This window comes from Neolamprologus multifasciatus, chromosome 23, assembly GCF_963576455.1.
Source record: "Neolamprologus multifasciatus chromosome 23, fNeoMul1.2, whole genome shotgun sequence".
In the NCBI taxonomy this organism is placed as follows: Eukaryota; Metazoa; Chordata; class Actinopteri; order Cichliformes; family Cichlidae; genus Neolamprologus; species Neolamprologus multifasciatus.
This window is the reverse complement of record NC_140460.1, coordinates 14,106,841-14,125,536: the sequence shown is the minus strand read 5'-3', so window position 1 is coordinate 14,125,536 and position 18,696 is coordinate 14,106,841. Positions and strand designations below refer to the sequence as shown.

General features: G+C 41.3%; 1 protein-coding gene across 7 annotated transcripts in view; it reads left to right on the top strand.

The window, feature by feature from the left end:
- crocc2 (ciliary rootlet coiled-coil, rootletin family member 2) overlaps window positions 1-18,696 on the top strand; it is a 47,356-nt gene that overhangs the window by 5,396 nt on the left and 23,264 nt on the right. For 4 of the 7 annotated variants that reach the window (XM_085150289.1, XM_085150294.1, XM_085150290.1 and 1 more), the window contains exons 4-16: window positions 10,426-10,593; window positions 10,684-10,767; window positions 12,166-12,269; window positions 13,309-13,453; window positions 13,887-13,993; window positions 14,532-14,738; window positions 15,643-15,760; window positions 15,911-16,000; window positions 16,094-16,228; window positions 17,216-17,430; window positions 17,543-17,725; window positions 18,152-18,296; window positions 18,386-18,532. In XM_085150289.1, coding sequence (XP_085006415.1) covers window positions 10,426-10,593; window positions 10,684-10,767; window positions 12,166-12,269; window positions 13,309-13,453; window positions 13,887-13,993; window positions 14,532-14,738; window positions 15,643-15,760; window positions 15,911-16,000; window positions 16,094-16,228; window positions 17,216-17,430; window positions 17,543-17,725; window positions 18,152-18,296; window positions 18,386-18,532 — 1,848 coding nt within the window. The remainder of the gene's footprint in view (window positions 1-10,425; window positions 10,594-10,683; window positions 10,768-12,165; window positions 12,270-13,308; window positions 13,454-13,886; window positions 13,994-14,531; window positions 14,739-15,642; window positions 15,761-15,910; window positions 16,001-16,093; window positions 16,229-17,215; window positions 17,431-17,542; window positions 17,726-18,151; window positions 18,297-18,385; window positions 18,533-18,696) is intronic. The other 3 variants (XM_085150293.1, XM_085150292.1, XM_085150291.1) reach the window with 3 other exon arrangements.

Here is an 18,696-nt window from a genome sequence, read left to right as displayed (position 1 = left end):
AGTTGATATCAAGCACACTAGAGCATTGACTGCAAAAAGCTTCGTAGGTTTGAAATGGGATATGTTTACTGTGAGCGTCAGTGTAGCGCTGTTTTTTCCAGTAGGGAAGCCTGTTTGGGGGCTGAACAAACTAACATTGAAGGAAGACTGAAACTCCACTTAATGTATGGTAGTAAAAATCTAAGGGGCGGAAAGGGCAGCATACACATGCTCAGACTAAATTAATTTGACTTTACACATGTATGTATATCATACTTTTTTTAATGAGTTGCTGTAGAATTACAGTTTACATATTAAGGTAATTACTGTATAAGCAACCATTGTGTGTGTGTGTGTGTGTGTGTGTGTGTGTGTGTGTGTGTGTGTGTGTGTGTGTGTGTGTGTGTGTGTGTGTGTGTTTGTTAGTGTAAATAAGAGTGGGGAGTGTGGTTCATGAAGGGTTTCCTTGTAGTCTGTTCAGGTAGACTCGGACCTCCTGTGCTCACGAGGACGCATGTCTCCCTCCGCGGCCCCCCATGGTTGCCCCTCCATGTTTTGGGGGAAAATTGTGAAGGTCACTGGCCTCCTCCCCGAGGACCGTTGAAGAAAAACCTAATTTTTCATAGTGCACAAAGCAGCCATTTATGATCACACTGCCCTCATTCTGCTGCTTAAATCTAATGATCTCGCACTGCTTGCTTTGCTCTTGGAATTCATTTTAAAACCATGGCTATAAATAAAACGTATTTAGGTTGGCTTGTTTATTTTGTGAATATTTTTAGAAGTGTGAAAAGGCACTGAACAGACAAAACTAAAGCACAGATGGTGGATATTTGATTCTCAAACCCAAAGAGTAGCAATTTGAATCTGAATATTTTGTTTGGTGGTGACTCATAAGTCAATAGGTTCATTATGAAACTCCTTTCAAGACTCATTTATTATACTGAAAGCTCTTGTCTTCGTATTATTTCCTCTATGTAAAAGCAGTTTGATTTTTTTGGCAACTTTGCTTTTATGTGATGGTAATGCAGTTTGCTCATCAGTACCCGAGAGCCAAAAATGCTTCCTTGACTTTGATGCTAACATTCAGGCCAGCAGCCGTTCATTCACACAGATTTCTCCATCAGCACTTACAGCTGAAGGGCTCATATCACTGAATGTATCACATACATTGCATCCAAGTAACCTCAGTTTAATTAATCAGTGTATTGTACCTATGTCAGTATGTCTCATTTGCCCCATATATAGCAGCCAGAGAGTATCACTGTGTCAAAAATATGATTGGTCAGTAATTCAGACTTGCTTATTGGCTTTCAGTGTTAACATTGATTATCAGTGATATTTTCCAGCCTTGAGCATTTGTAGCTGTTCCATGAGACCTTGTGAGAAACATTTTAAGTCAGCATTTGTCCGAGGTGCCCTCAGCTTGAACCTTCTTTCCTCTGTAATTTGCATTGACTACTGTGATTGAAATTTCTCTTGATAATTTCCACATTGTTCATAAACCTGCACTCTGCATTTTTTGGTGGGATAAATGTACAGGCCCACCTGGAGTATAGGGTTTCTAGTGCTAGTTTTTGATCAGCTAGTTTTTGATCAGCAACACACTCTGGAGAGCTTCTCAGTTGGGGGTTGGGGGCAGTTTTCACCCTGCCATCCAACAGCTACAGTCTCACAGCTGGAATATGCCCCCTGCAGTCCTAGGGGCTAAAATAACAACAACCTTAGCCCATTTTATGCCATAACTTTGTGATCAGGCTGATGCATTGTGACTAGTACAAAAAAAAAAAAAGTTTCTCCAAGGACGCTAGTCTTCCTGTCTCCATTTCGGTGTAATTGTCGCGTAGTATTTTTCCAGCAAGAACAGTGAGGGATTCCAAGATCAGACGACAGACTCGATCTCTCCAGTGTGTCCTGGGTCTGAGAGTCTCAGAGTCTTCCTCCTGTGGGACATGGCAAAAAACCTCACCTGAGAGGTGCTCAGGAAGCATCTTAATCAGACGCTTAGCCCTCTTTGGGTTGTCTCTTTTTTAAAGTAAAGGGGGAAATGCTGTACTCTAAGCCTCTCCTGAATGACTGAACTCCCGAGGAAGTATTTGAGATTTTCTGTCTCTGAAGAGGCCACCTTTCCAATATACACATATCCATATCCACACATACACAATATCCACAGTGGTAGGCCAAAACTTAAATAACTCCAGAGTTGAATACCAAAAGGTAATAGGTGGTATAAACACAAAAGTAATAGTTGACAAATCTCAAATACACCAATTTATTTGGCCATGACAACAAACAGAAACTAGCATTTCTACTTAAGTACAGAATGTCTTTACCTCTGATTGTTTTTAAAAGAATCACATCATAATTACCTCACTACAACAGGTACAATAGTTACATCCATGCAGATGATGTGCCAATCCATCTGTCAGTCTCTTGTTCCTGTCTCCTTGACTCGTGTACCCCATGACACATGAACTTCTCCACTTGAATAGGAACTCGTCCTAAGCCACTGTGGGTATTCCACCCTTTTCTGGCCTCAGACATAGAGGTGCTAATCCTCATTCCAGCCACTTCACATTTGGCATCAAACCACTGCCTTCATAGATTGATGAAGTCACATCGTCGATAAAAATAAAAGATGTGACCCTGAAACCAACAAATCTTGAAATTGCACCTTGAATTTCTGTCCATAGTTATCATCAGAATCAGTGTTAAAGGGCAGTTCTGCCAGAGTCCATCAGCCACTGGAACAAAGATGAACTAAATGAACTAAAAAAATGAAAAACAACCAAACAAACAAGTTAAACTGCCAAATATATATATTTTAAGCAATACAATTATAACTAATATATGCAAATTATTATTTAAAATATCATCAAAATGTTTAATGAGCATTTCGCTTTCAAAATAAGTTCATTTTCTTGTAATTATTTCAATGTTGAGGCTTTAAAGGGTTAACAATTGTCCTAATAATGCATACCGTCGAAGCACCACTCACAGGACACCGTGGGGGGCTTCAAGCTGAGGTCAAATCCCTTGTCCAAATTCACAAATACGAGTCAACAAGTTGGGCAAGCTCATAAGCATCCTCAAGTATGATTCTTGAGTGGATAAGGAGCTGGTCCAGACTTCTCTTACCAGGAATAAAAGTGCATCAAATAAAGTTTTAAAAGCTTTTTTTTTTTTACTGAAGTTCTACTTCTGTTACACAACATTCCAACTTCATTCATTGCTCAATCCAGTGTGCCAGCATTTGCCTAATTCCACCAGAGTAATAAAAATGCCAAAAACAAGAGAATTTCACCCACCTATATCTTGAAACCACACGTGAAAAACAAGTGCCACAATCTGTTTCGTTTCCCCTGTAGATTTAAGGGTTCTTTGAGTGCCGTGTCTCTATATCATAATGTTTGTGGCCCAAGTCAGTTGAACAAAGTGTGTGACAATTCAAAAACATACATTTTGCCAAGCTTTCCCTAAGGCTCTGAGCTGACAGAAGACTGTTAACATAGTGCTGGTGAAGTCACACCTGGACTCTTAAAGCCTTCCTCTGTGTCTCTGTTAAGTTACTCTTCGCGATCACTGGTGACCCCAGAAAATTGCACCTGAACCAGGATAAACCTTGACCTAGTTTATGCGTTGGATGGCCTCAGGAGGTTGGAGAACATGTTGGGGTGAATTCTGAACCTTCTGTGTTGCTTTTTGGAGGCCTGCCAATGTGCATTTTCTCAGACAGGGACATCCATACCCTACTCCTGAACACTTAGAGATTTCCTGCACAGTACTGCGGTGTGGCAGTCAGTTGGATAAAGATAACTCATGCTGAATGATTTCTGACACCAACTGCCATTTGCCAGTGCCCTGTGGAATTTTAAATCCCCCGGGTCTCTTTGTAAGAACCCTGTCAAAGAGATAAAGTCTGTTTTTAAGGATTGTATTACTGTCTTCTTTTACTGTTCTACCCCCCTCTGTTCCTAGTTTGTTTTTCCTGCTGGCACAAACCCATTCATTTATGCTGCAATTTGAATGGAAAACAGCCAGAAAGTCAGACTGTCTCAAAATTGTAAAAATTAATTACTTTCCCCAGAGAAAGAAAATGCTTAAAAGCCCTCCTGAAGACTGAATTTTTTGATGAAAGTATTCCATTAAACCTCGTAGCCTTTGACATTTCTTCTGCTTCTCATGTTACCTAACTTTAAAGTCAGACATAAAGCCTACTTTTCAGCTCTTTTTCACATGTCAGAGATCTCTAATCAGATGTAAAGTCTGTACTGATTGAGTTTATGTATGTATGTGTAGGTTTTGAATTGCATTGTCCTTGCTGGACACATTTGTGTTAAGCAGTGCAAGACCAGCCGCGTGTTTGTGAGCACTAAGCTTGTATTATGAGTTTGCCATTTTTACACAGATCACTTGTATCCCTTACAGGCCATCACAGCAGCTGTCCCCATGACCCAAAAGTTCACTCTATGGTAACATGCTCTCAGCAGTCCCTCCTCTTTTCCTTCCATTCTCCTTGTTTGTTATCCCACATTGTGTAATTACTGTCAGTGATGATACATAAACAGCTTTCACAATCAGCTGGGGCTCTTTCACAGAGTCAGCACTCAGGGGGTAATTTGAGGGGAGGGAGGAGCGGGTGAGCTGTTCAAGTAGGACAGTAAGTTTTTGGGCAGCTTGGGGGCGATGGACATCCGCTCCAGCTGTGTTTAGGAATCTGACAGATAGTGCACTCCATTAATTCCCTTTATTAAGCCTCTGGGTCCAGGCCAAGCCAGAGAAAACGATTGCAGCTGTAACCCTTCACATGCTGGCTGGAGTGCGCACTCACGGCCAGATGTCGCCCTGGGTGAACCACAGATAGAAAGAAAAGAAGACTGAGGTTGTGAAATAGTTCCTGGATAAGGCAGAAAATGTATATCTTTGTTGAAAAACAGGTATGAATTCACAATGTCATATAGCAGAAAACGAGAGAATACGCTTCCCAAGATACTTTATCAGATAGATAGTTATCAGATACCCAAATGTAATTACATTAGGTCAGTGAGAAGATATTGCAATCCTGAGATGCTAACTGAATGGGCTGGATTCTGATCTTATACCACATGAGCAAGGCAGCAAGTTTTGGCACAAACACCAAAGACTTCACAAGGGCCTTGAAAATGATTCTCTTGTTGCTTGCTGGCAGATGAATCAAAGCAAGATTATCCCTTGATGTTGTCTGAAATATTTATCAAAAGAGACAATACAAGGAGTGGCAGAAATCATAAATATCAAGAAGTATAAAAACTCTAATTCAAAGCACATTTTAAGGGCCTGAAAAGTCTTACACTCTGGAGCCATAAGGAAGGCTCAAGAAACAGATACTTGGAAATTAAAAAGAAGAAAAGAAAAGGACTCAAAGCGACCATATGGAGGAATAAAGTATACCATGACATAAAGGCTGGTTTTTGTATAAATTGCATTTTCGGCATTATTGCAGAATGGCAGTAGATGACCTCAAAGAGCAGAGCTATGTTAGGATTGGGCTCAGCTCACTTTAGGGAATCATGAAAGCTGATCGAGGGTGATTGTGCTCTGAAGCAGATCATAAATAGCATGGGTGTTAAGCGAGCGCAATTCTGGGCCCACGGTAAGCCCTGTAAGCCCCAAGTTAGTGCAGAGGGAGGACTGGGATTACTTGCTTCTCTCTTTGGCTTTACAGTCACCACCGTATGCGTGTGTTGTGAAGGACAATGAGTTCAAGCTCACTTGGAGATGTGAGTGATGAGAGTTAATGATGCAAGCAGAGCAAGGGAATAGATGGTGGTGTAGGAGGGTTAAGCAGTGGTGGGGTTCTACACACCAGGCTGTTATGGCACCCTCCTGGGAGCTTCCTGCAAGGAGCATGGTTAATCTGGAGCAGCCCCTGGCCTCCTGCTTTACAGCTGACTGGGGAGAAACTATAAAAAAGCGTCATCTCTGTATTTTGTGGAGTAAGGGCGAGGCGCTGGCAAGAAGCCCATGTGCTGCAGCCATGTATGAAAAAGCACAAACAACCCTCGGTGTCAGGGTAGGGTGGGGCCCTTAAGGAGTTACCAGGGACGCCTGGTCATTGGGTGCATCAGGTAGTTGGGTGGTAGGGATGGTGAAGCCTAAACAGGGACAGATGCTGATGGAAATAAATTTCTTGTGCTTTATAAATAAAAGACAGTTTGACTAAATTAAAGAAAATCTGTGTTTTCCTGACCTTCAAGCTCTAAGGGGCTTAATCCAAGCAAATCTAGTTTTAATGGTCACGTATTTTATTTTTTAGAAAGTCAATGAAGTCCAGAAAATAGAAGAGTCCTGATATTCCTGAAGTCCTGATAAAGCTGTAGTGGTGTTCTACATTAGAGCTTGTGATATGAGTGTTCTGATAGTTTGCATACTGCAGCTTTAGGTGTGTTTAAATTCTCAGTCCCATTTAATCCAGGGTTCAGACATGATCATCATTTCAAGCTCATCCAGCAACTTGAACTAATGCTCTAATACTATGCTAATTCCAGTTTCAGACACAGTGAGTTTTCTTGGAATGTACTTATCATGTACTTATCATTCCAATAAGTACAATTATTTACATCTTAATACAGATTTGCCTGCAAAACACTGTTTAAACTGCTGTGAGAGGACAATCCGCGACCATGCAATTACTGAATATGCATATGGAGAAGATGAATATAGTCACCATGATGCTACCCATTGACTTTAAAGTAGTCATTTTGAACACTGAATGTCAGAATTTTGGCCATTGCATCTTGGTTTTGTGAAACTAGAAATGATCATGTTTAGATGACAAGGGTAAATCACAGGGTAATAAAAAAGCTAGAATTTCATAGACAAGAACTAAGCCACAAACTTCTAGGACAGACTGAACATGACAAACCCGGTTAAGGGATCCAGTTTAGTAAGTCAAATTAGCAGCTGTTGGTGTGGCAGCTTTTGGCTGTAGCTACCTGTGTTGGTGCACCAATCAATCTGCACAGAATGAGACTAGCAACAACGTAGCAACGAGTGATTATGAAAAATTAGTCCAACTCAATGATTTGTAGCAGTGATAGGGAAAATAACTATTAGCAGCTTAAAGTAGGTGCTCCCAAGAAACTGTTTCTCATCTATAAGGGAAGTGATTAAAAGAGTAAAAACATTAAAGAATTATCCATGCAACTGGATCCTGATGTAATAAAACCCAAATGTTTAACAGAAATGATGAGTTGCTGTGCTGGTTGAGGAGTCAAAGAGTTGGGTTGACTGGGAATCTGGAACATCAATTTTTGTGGTTTTATTATTGTTATTGTCATGAAAGAACAAAACAATATTAGCAAACTAAATCAGCTTATTGTAGTAGGCTGTAAAATTGTATATTTCTGCCGTTAAGTTGAACATATTAACATGGCATCCATGAGGGTTGACTCACTTTTGGGTCCTCAAGTGGCCACTGCAGTTTTTGGCAATTCTAAGTTTGCTTCATTTTTCAGGTATTACTCACCAAAATTGGTTGTTGGGACATTGCTACAAATCTCTACGTATTAGTGCATAGAGTGGTTCAGTACTGTTGTAGAATAAAGAAATGCAAGGCTGAAATTATACATGTATAGGATCCTTATGCGCGTGCATAGACAAGACGCATGAAGATATATCACCCATCTATTGTAGCGCCTGAATTTACCAGGATCCTTTATCTGAATCCTGCATTCTGCACCGTGTATATTGAAGTAATGGATGTTTTTTGTTGCTGTTGTTGTTTGTTTATGTTTCTTTTTATCACAGTGTTGGATTTCTTTTTGATGTGGCTACGAGAGTTACAGTTTCAGCATCACATGGCACCGAATATACATGGCGCTCATATCCTGTAGTATTTATAAAGTGCATGCTTGTTAGTAAGTCAGTGTTATTGCTTTAGTTGTGCCAAAATACTTGAAAAGATGCATAATCACCAATGCTCCACACACAGCTGTTTCCAGGAGTCCCTTTAAACACAGCTGCTGCAGTGCTGTGCGTTTCAAACACTCCGCCCATGTTGTTCCTCCCTTCTCAGTCCCTAAAGCTGTCACCTCAACAATGGGCAGTAAAAGACGTTTTTGTGCTCCCCATGTCCTCAGAGAAAAACACCAAAAGCACAGAGCCAAGTGCGTGATGACCGTAAGTGTAGTTTGTAGTATAAATTTCTGAAAAGGGCATTTGAAAATGTGTTAATAATGGTGGCAAAGTGGCTGGGTCCAGTGTTGAACACTGAGACTATTGTCTTGGCTCTCTTGGAGCCTGCTGGAGAGATTAAGCACCGAGAGAAGAGATGAGGTACAGAAGAGAAGAGGGAGGGAGTGGGTCGCAGGGTTGATTTGACGGGCTTGGATGGTGGTTTGGAGCGTATTGCAGGGGAGGGGGGCTCGCTCGCTTGCTCTCACTCTCTTCATCTCTTTTTAAATGAGAAGTCGGCAAGGGCAGCTAGAGGCACGCAGTGTGTTGTAGTGCTCTAGGGCCATGTGGTTTGTATTAGTGAGGACAGGGTGTCTGGCACCAGCATAGAGAGTGGGTGGTGCACAGGGAGTTTAGGTTGTATGGGGTTGAGAGGTTACAGGACATTTGGATTTCAGATATGGGAGAGAAAATGAGATTCCACAATGAGGAAGACCAGGACAGTATTGATATTATCACCCCTACTCTGTCTTTAGCTTAATACTGCTGCTCTTTAGATTTTTAAAGCCAATCAAAATGTGACATTTTTGGTTTGGAATGTATTTCAGTGAGCTAAAATACTTTGAATACTTTGAAATACTTTACTGAAAACAGTAATACTCAAAACCACAGAAACCGCGTAATGGTGATTGAGTCTAAGACAGCATGGCAGAGCTGGGTACTGGTATGAGTCTAGACAATGCCGATGAAGATGAAGCAGATGGAGACTTAGATGAGGCTCTCTGAACGACCAGGATGAGGAAGACATGAAGAGGAGGTGGAGAGAGGTGCAGGGAACAGAGGCTTTTTGGCTTGTTTGAGGCAGATAAGAAAATATCAGAACACAACAAAAGAAATGAGTTTGACACCATAGGAAAATGGGAAATTATGTCACGGTTTGCCCTGGCAAACCGTGACATAATTGGAAATGTGTAGAAGGAGGACCCGAAAGCTGGACTCTTTAGTGAAGACAGTGCGTTTATTTACAGTGAGGTAAATAACAGATGCATACAAAATTCCCGTTGCTTCCTAGACTCCCGTGTGTGTGTTCCCCTCCGACGTCCGTGCTCGTGCTCCCCGCTGTCGTGTTCCTGCACACCCTGTGCGTGCTGTCCTTCTGGTTCCTCGTTCCGCCTGCAGGAAAATAACAAAAGCAGCCGTCAACACTGACCCCCGCGGGCATACACGATCTGCACTACCGTACACTGACACACACTAACTTGGGATGTAACGCAATGATCCCACGCCGGTGGGAGCTCCAACACTCTCCTAAATAGCTCCCCCGACGAGCCCTGATCAGCAGCAGGTGTGTGGCAGGGACTTCAGGTGTGGCCAGTCGTCCAGCAGGGCCAGACCCATTAGGCCTGCAGGTGCCTGTCATCCATCCTACAGCCACACACATATACACACACACACACACACCCTGCCTACACATACAATAAGTGGAACACAGACATGACAGCATTGTACAGAAGACACACACATCACAAAATAATACTAATAATAATTATAATAATTATAGTCCACCCTGAGTCCCCGGAACCGGGTCCGTGACAAATTATGTGAATATTTTATACAGTAGCTACTGATTATATAAGATAGACCTGCATTCATCTATTTTCTGCCACATATCTGAGTCCAGGTTGCAGAGGCAGCAGTCTAACCGGAGGTGTCCAGACCTCCTTCTCCCCAGTTACCTCCTTAAGCTGTCCAGGAGGGAAACTCTGACACATTCCCAAACCAGCAAAGAGACATAATCCAGGATTGCTTCCCAGTTGGACGCCTGAAACACCTTAACTGGCACTTTAGGTTATGATGGAGCAATGAAAGCCCAAGCTTCATCCATATTACTGCACTGTTCCTTCTGCTCCATTCTTCCCCCACTCACTAACAAAACACCTGAGATACCTGAACTTTACTGCTTCTGTGTCTGCAGTAAACAGGAATACAATAGTAATAGTCTATAAAATAAATAAATATTAAGGTAGCCTTTTGTTGCACTTTGCAAAAATTCCTGTCTTTATGAATAGTGGGTGATTTTACAGTGAGTACCATACTGCAGAGAGAGTTCAAGGGTTCTCTGAAACTCTGTAAATAAAGGAAAGTTTAGGTTTTATAGAGAAAAGACTTCTGAAACTTCTCAAAGTCCTTCTGATAAACTGGTAAATGAATTCAAAGGCCATGTGTGATGTGCACAATGATGTGCATCCTTCTAAGGCTCCTTTGTTGTATTTGTTTGTTGCTCTACTCCAGCTCGATCAGATACTGATGTTGCAGCCAGCGGTGGACTCAGACCAGTACAGTGTATCTACAGAAGCCATGCAACCACAGAACAAGGAGAGAGCCTATAGGCAAAAACTGCTGGCCTATCAGGAAGCCCAACAGAGACAAGTCCAACTTGTTCAGAAGCTGCAGACCAAGGTAGCTAGAAATGGATCTCACAGTTTAGACACCTCTACACGTATGCCTTGAAGCTTCCTAACCATCCGTCTTGCATTTGTCTTATATAAGGTGATTCAGTATAAGAAGAGATGTGGGGAACTTGAAGAGCAAGTTCTGGAGAAGACTTCGGAAACTGAAAAGATGAGATTGTTGGTGTGTTTTTACGACAGTATTAGAATCAGTACTGGTGTGTTTTTACGACAGTACTAGAATCAGTACTGCTTCGGTATAAATTAAAATTTAAGTTTTATAAGCCTACTAGAGTCATCTAGAGGTTCATCTGCTCCTTACACCCAACTGACTGTTAAGCTGATGATGCATGTTTAAAACAATCTTATAAAGCTCTTTGTTTTTTATAAATTTCAAATGCATATGATCTCGCCTGATAAAGAAGGAATGTGGCACAATGCTGGGTGATATTGATAAATTCAGTCTTAATTATTATCACAATTGCATTACAGTCAAATAATTTAAAAAAGGAATGTTACATTTTTGCCCTTTTTAATCTCACACAAAATAATTATTCAAAATTAATTTAAATCTAATTTAAAGCTATCAGCTATTATAACTCCATCTGGAATTTATTTTAGAATCACGTTTAGGTTTTCAGACAAATGAGCATATTGTAAATGTATTGTGCAAATATTGGTATTTGATCTATACCACTTTAATACTCAATATACGGTATCACCATTACTAATGAGTTCACTGTTTAATAAGCAGTAGACTCCGTTTTTGTGTGATCTTTGACAGCTGTTAACTTGGGCAAAGTTAGATTTTTGATACTTCTCTGCTCTGTGGACTTGCTTTCAGAAAGTACCACTTTTTTAGTTCCATTTATATAAAAGATGGACGTAGCCTCCGTGACCCACTGGTTTTTAACACTGAAGCTTTAGTGTTAGGATTTTGTCTGCTCCGTGTTGCTTTTCTTGGATGCAGGAGTAACCTTATTTTGAATTTTATTAGCTAGCACTAACAAGCTTTGTAAACAAGCCATGTCCAGAAATTGTACAGATGCACAAACACAACATCTTCTAATTAGTGATAAGTAATATAAATAAAACACTACAATTTCCCTCACCAAAAGTTAAGCACAATCTTCCTGGGTGGTCTGTACCAAGAAAACCCTATTAAAATGATTTTTTAAAAATGGCTGAGGTTAAGTGCACTGATTTCACTGAGGCCTGAGGGCAATGATTGGCTAAAGCGGCCCGTGTGGGAACACCTATAAATCAAAGATACCAGGCTGTAAATTTTAGCTCACTTTTGGTGCTAACCTCAAGTGGCCATTAGAGGAACTGCATTTATTGGCATTGTTTTTTACTCCTGGAAAATGTCAAACATTAAATGTACTGCATTATATAGTGTATAAGTTGTTTTAGACACACAGGTAAACTTTATTATGTCCCACTTTTATTCAAATGCACTTAAATGTATCAAATTACAAAGCCCACGCAGAAACTTTTGATTAGTACACTGTAATTATGGTGATTTTTGTATATGGCCTCATGGTTATCAGGATGCCCGTAGTAGTTTTGTGTGTTTGTTCAGCTGCAGGGCCACCTAGACAAAGTCGAGTACCTGCAGCAGGTTGAGCAGGATCTCAACATAGCGATCCAGAATGAGTCAGCTCAGCTGGAAAAGGAACAGAAAAGGTGAGTGGTGGGCACTATGCAGTGGAGGTACCCATGTTACACAGGCAATAAAAAATGTGTCTTCTACTCATAATTAATACATAACACTGTAAAAAGTGCACAAAGTAAAAATCCATAAATCAGAAAAGCTGTATCAGAAGGGAGGGATGCAAGAAATTTGCTTCTGTTTTCCTTCTCTGTTTCGTCTTGAGAAGCAGAAATCAAGTTGAAATATTTTTGAGAAACGTTTGGATCAGAGATATTCCCAGCAGTCGCTCGAGCTTCCCTGCAGTTCTTCCTTTCCCCGTGTTGCAAGGGAGAGGCTGAAACCTGCCCTTGGCAAATGACCTCGGCATCCAATTTGTCAGAGAAAATTAGTGGGACTGTGTTGACTCTGTTCTCCAGAACATTTTAATAATGCTCCACATTAAACGTGGGCCAACCTCTGGAGCCGAGGCCAGATTTTAATGCCCGGTGATTTATACAATTATGGAGCTTTATTTGAAATACCCGTGGTGCAAAGTCTGCCAGCAATCAATCATTTTTATTGCCTAAATATCTCACTTATTGCAGAGTTACCAAGCTCTGTTCACTTTAGCACTTTGTGTAATATAAGTATAGTGTAGAGATAAGTCCCACAGCTACTACTTACAAGTCCTCATTATTGAATCCCTCTTTCCTCACATGTCAGTTCCCTTTTAACTCGATATCATCCCATTCATGCAAACAAGGGTTTGGCTGCCTCTCAGACAGATAACCAAGCAAAACAATGTAGCGTGCTTTACTGTAAGAGGGTGTGTGTTGAGTGTGAGAATGATGTAAACATTTGGTAAATGACTCTACAGGCAGATCTGGTTGATATTAAATCTTATTCAACACAGATATTGTAAAACTGTCACACATGTTTACCCTGTAAGCGCAGCTGGCAAGTGTGGATCTAAAAGAAATATATGTTTGAGTGATAATGCTGACTATAAGAAGTTTGGGTTCTGTGACAGGGTTTATAGGAGGCTGTCAACACGGCTATTTGTCACTTTGTCATACGATGGGTTTTTTCCAGGAGTGCCAGCCTCAGCCAAGTGAATTCCATGCTGCGGGAACAGCTGGACCAGGTGGGCACTGTCAACAAGGAGCTAACCGAGAGCTTATGGAAGGCCCGTGAAGATGCCGAGTTGTGTGATAATCGTTTGCGGAGAGACCAAGAGGTGAGAAAAACCACAGGAATGAGGTGCTTGAGGCAGAAAGGCAATAGGGTTCATCCCTTTCTGTATAGAGATTGTGCAATTAAACTCCTGTTGAGTTCACATGGGGTAGGAATTCCATTCATAGCCAGTTTTGTCAATTCATTCTCATTCCCTGTTCATTTCACTGCTATGATTTTTGAGTTGTTGTTTCCTGTGAAAACATTCCAACTGCTGAGGGGGAGGAAAATTTTGTGCAAACAATCTGGCGTTCGTGCTGTAAATGGGCTACATCTGTTGATTCAGAGAAATCCAATTATTTGTATGTTTGCCAGCGTGAGTCCAGGAGTTCTATTATTGCATCTGCTTGGGATCTCAATAAAATTAAAGGTTGCTATAAGCAGCCCACACCACCTTAACGCCAGGTTCTACTCCGGTTTGCTGCTTGTCTCTGCAGACGTGCGCCTCCCGGTTGAGTCGGGAACAGGCTCATGTCAGAGCGCTGTGGCGCCAGGCCGCCTCCCTGCGGAGCAGTTTCACCCAGCTAAGGACGTTCACTGACAGGTGAGTGTGGCGTGCTGCCAGAATCCCTCCGGCAAGTCAGAATTCCACAAAACCCCCACCTTCTCCTGTGAGTCTCACGACTGTGACGACAATCCACCTCTCTCAGCCACACATCAAAGTGGAGCAGGTCAACAAGGTCATTGGCCCCTGCTTATTGTTTCTCACTGTGGGGAAATACTGCTCAAGGTGCCTGCACTCACTGTTAAAATCATCCATCAGGACGAAGCTAAGCTGTTGTCTTCAGGGAGACTTGGCTTTTACAGTGCTGAACCACTGTATTGTAGAGTACTTTGCTTTTATAGTCAGTGCTCAGTTCATAGACAGCTTTGTCATGTCAGATGCTGAGCTGCAACTTAAACTTAAGACACTTCAAAGAGAGCTCTGTTCTCAGAGCTTAATCATGAGAGACATTCATCATCTTATAATGCAACTTAAGCATTATAAAAGTTTGCAACTGAATGTAACCATCATCCGCTTTTCTTATGCTTTAAATAATTTCAAATGTCATAACACATTCTGCAATCCTTATTTTCAACAGAACTCTGTCTGATATGCGTACCGAGTGTGTCGCAGCTAGCCGGCAGCTGCACGCTGCCTGTATGAATTTAGAGGCCAGAGTAACACAAGGAAGCCCCTGTGGTGGTGTGGAGATGTCTGCTCTGGAGAGGCAGCTGAAGGACAAGCTGAAAGAGGCTATGCAGCTTCAGGCTCAGTGCGATGCAGAGAAAGTCAAACTCAATTCCAGGTAAAGGCCTCCCCAAGTCCAAAAAAAGATGTCGAGGCCAAAGTTGAAATGTTGAGATCAATGTCAAGATTAAAGTTGACGTGTCAAGATTAAGTACAAGATGTTAAAGTTAAAGTCAGCATCTCAGGATTAATGTTGGGATGTCAATATTAATATCAAGAACAAAGTCGAGATGTTTAGATTAAAGTCAAGATGATGAAAACGAGGTGAAATCTACTGAGTTAACTTTATTCTTGAAATGTAAAGTGTAATATTGACTTTTTACTTTTTCTCTCAAAGCTTTAACTTTATTCTCAAAATGCCAAAACTCTTCTTCCTCGAACTTTTATTTTTTCAGCTCAGCTTTATCCCTGACATTTCAGCTTTTTATTGACTTTATTCTCAAAAAGCAACATACCTAAAAAAAATCTACCATGTCTGTCTTTTAACTTAATGTGGTTCTTGTGTTCCTTTGTGAAAATGTCCTATAGTTACCTTCATTTTGTTTAACGACCATCCACCGCTGGTTTCAGACTGAATATAGTAACTGAGTAACTCAATCTGTGGGTTAGACTAACTGCTCTGGGCCGTCACTATTCCATTTTCATAAACTGAAACAGGAATACTGGCTTCAAGGTCATGTGCAGTGCGATTGTTTGATCATTTAGGAAATTCTTATTTTTCGATGCCTGAATGAAAAAACAAGTATAATCCACATGATGAAACCCCAAAACTTTATATATGGAGTAAATCTAGTTCTTTTATCTAGTAATGGGAATCAAGTCTTTTGTGCCATCTCTTGTGGACTATGAGCAGAACATGATAGTGTTGATGGTCTAGAGGGAGGAGTACATCCCAGTCTCTTTCTGTCTTCTCCTTGATGTCTCCTGAACTCTCCTGAACCCTCTTTTCATGGTCTATCTAGAATCCTGGAACTGACCGACACAATGAAGCACCTCCAAAGCCAGAACAGTGAGAAAGATGCCAGCCTCAACACCATGCAGATCAGTCTGGACAGGATGGTAGGACCTTGGGAATATATGGTAGGAGGTGACAGATAGCTAAATTGGCTCTAGTCTGGACCTGAGGCTTGATAAAGTCCATAACTTCCTAGTCTAGAGGGCTGCAGTCTGGGGAATGTCAGACTTACTCCATGTACGCTGCTTATCTGACTTAAATGGTTTCCTGCTCAGGAGACAAGGCGAACCGAGGATAAAGCAGAGATGGAAATACTCCACACAGAGATCCAAGCCTTCCAAAAGATTTTACACCATGTTCACCAGGTCGGAACAAAACAAAAGTAGTGAATTAGATTGTGAAGCTGTTATGCAATGAAGTCAATAATGCCTTTTATTTCTATTATAATTTCTTTATAGTTAGTGAGCAGTGAGGGGGACGGCTGTGGCCCTGAGAGTGTGTCATCCTCGCCTCTTCGTGGCCGTTCTCCTCTTAGGAACGCTACTGTGATATCAGTACAGAATGCTCTCTCCAAACACCAGAAACAAACACAGGTATAACAGTTACCTTAGTGTGATACACACAGTCTGTGCGCTTCTTCTAATTTATATCTGCAAAAGTCAAACTTTTGGGCATATACTTGTGGTATGTAATTTCAAAGAAACAACAATCTCCCCACTTTGTAATAACAGTTTTGTGTTTATAAACACACGTAACACATGTGTTTATGTGTTAAGAGTGTGTTTGCTTTGCAGGTTTGTGTCTTTGATTACATGCTTTAACATTACCTGTGCCTCTTATCCACAATGAACTTTAAATAGTTAAAATAGTTTATTGCCTATAAATGGAATGAGCTACACAAAACTGTAAAGCCATTAACTACTACTATGAGCTACTATGAAGTGATTTTTTTTCATTTTTTTTCTTTTTCTGTGATCATTATTTGTCATATTGTAAACTTTAAAAAATCAATGAAATCTGAAGTTCCTACCTGAGCTGAGCTGATCAGAATCAGCTTATTTGTTTTTAGGGTGTTTAATAAAGACATGAAAAACTTTCATACCTTCACATTCTGAATATTTTCCAAGTAACAGGGCCACAAAGCACATAACGGAAATTTTGCAGGTTCAGAGTCAGTTCATTTTTGCAGTATTTTTGAGTCATTGTAGCTTCAACAAATCCAGGAGAATGTGAAATTTTCAGGGCTGAAAAACACATTTAAGATCTGTTGATGCAACGTGGAAATGTAGTACTTTTACATCCTCTGCAAGTGTCACAGTCTAAACTGGGGAATCTGGGGTTTGAATCCTTTGGCTTAAAGCGCCTTAAAGGGACTGTTGTTGTAATGTGACGTTGTATGGGTAGAATTTAACGAATTAAATTGGCGATTCTAAATCAGCTTCGGGTATGAATGAGTGTGAATGGTTGTCTGTGTCTCTCTCATTGTTTCTTCTCATGTAACTCTGTGTCATGTCAATTTTTATGTTGCAGCCTTTCAAGCATAAAAAGCTCAATCACTCACACTTACATATAACCTGCAGGAGCTACGTGCACGTTTGGGGGCTGCTCTGGAGCAAGTGGATACACTGCGCGAACACCAGCAAGAGAGGGACGCTGAGAGGAGAGAGTTGGAGCAGAAAATTCAGGATGTGAGGCGGGAAAGTCAGGAGGCTAAAAAAGCTCTGGAAGAAAGCCTCAGGGACAGCAACAGATATCGCCGCTCACTGGAGCTCATCTCCAGGTATATCCTCACCAAGTACTTCTACTTCTTTTTCTTGACTACACTTTGATTTTGGCATTTAGAAAGCTATTGAACATGCTTTGTGTCTTTCATGTCCACTGCTTATTTCTTTCACCACATCACACAGTGAAAAAAGCAGCCTGGAGAAGCTGCTGTCGGGGCTTCAGCAGGAAGTGGACTCCCAGCGTGCTGAGATGGAGGTACTACGGAGCTCCTCGCTAGAACTTCAGAGACAGAGGGATCTCCTGAGGCAGCAATGGGAGGATCTAGAGATGCAGCTGGCACGCCAGCACACGGAGGCCCAAAGAGGGTACAGCAAGATCACAGAGAATGACCATTACACAAAGCACATCCTGACAGGCGTGATTGTTTTCATGCCCCGTTTGTTTAGAGTTCAGATCAGTAACACATGTCATTCTGCAGCCGGCAATGCACCCACATGACATTTGGATGAAAATGTAAATGATTTACATAGCATTACTGCACTCATGCATGAGGGATACTTTTCTTTCCCATTTTCAGGGTTTCTTGGGCTAAAAAATTTGATTAGCTGCGAATTGGAGAAGGACATGCAATTGAACAAAAAACAAGAAAAATAGAACAAAGAAAACTCAGCACTTATGCCAACATTTCTTCATTTTTTTAAAGTACAGATGGATTACTGTTAAAAGGATCGTGTGTGAGACCAGCAGAACAGTGGTGGGGACTTAAACATGTGATATAATTTCTGTTTCAGTGAGAGGAGTTTGCAGGAGCTCGAAGGAAAGCACTCAGATCTGCGCAGGGAGCTTGTGATGGTGAAGGAGGCTCTGAGCCAAATCACCCTGCAGAAGGAGGTGTTGGAGGATGACAAGGCCAGCCTCACTCTGGCTCTCTCCAAGGTTAACAGCTCAGCTCCTCAGCGCACGTTTTGCAAAGTTTCTCTGAGATCTGTCATAATTCTTTTAATATTATTTGAATCACTCCACAGATTGAGTCTCAGAGTGCTGCGCAGGAACTGGCCTTCAACAAACTCCAGAATCAGGAGGCTGCGCTGAAAGATTCTCTCGACAAAATGGCCGCCCTTAGTGAAGGCTTAGCAAAAGACAAGGTGGAGCTCAGTCGTATTCTGCTGCAGGTCAGTAGCCATGCAGTTCCCCCATAACATACAAAAAAAGTAGAGAGCACGAGGTGAGGTGACTAACTTGCTCTGCTGTGTGCTGCACTGTGAGTCACAGATCTGTCATCAGGTGCTCCCAAACTTACAGTATATAAATGATATAACTAATATACAAAGACTAT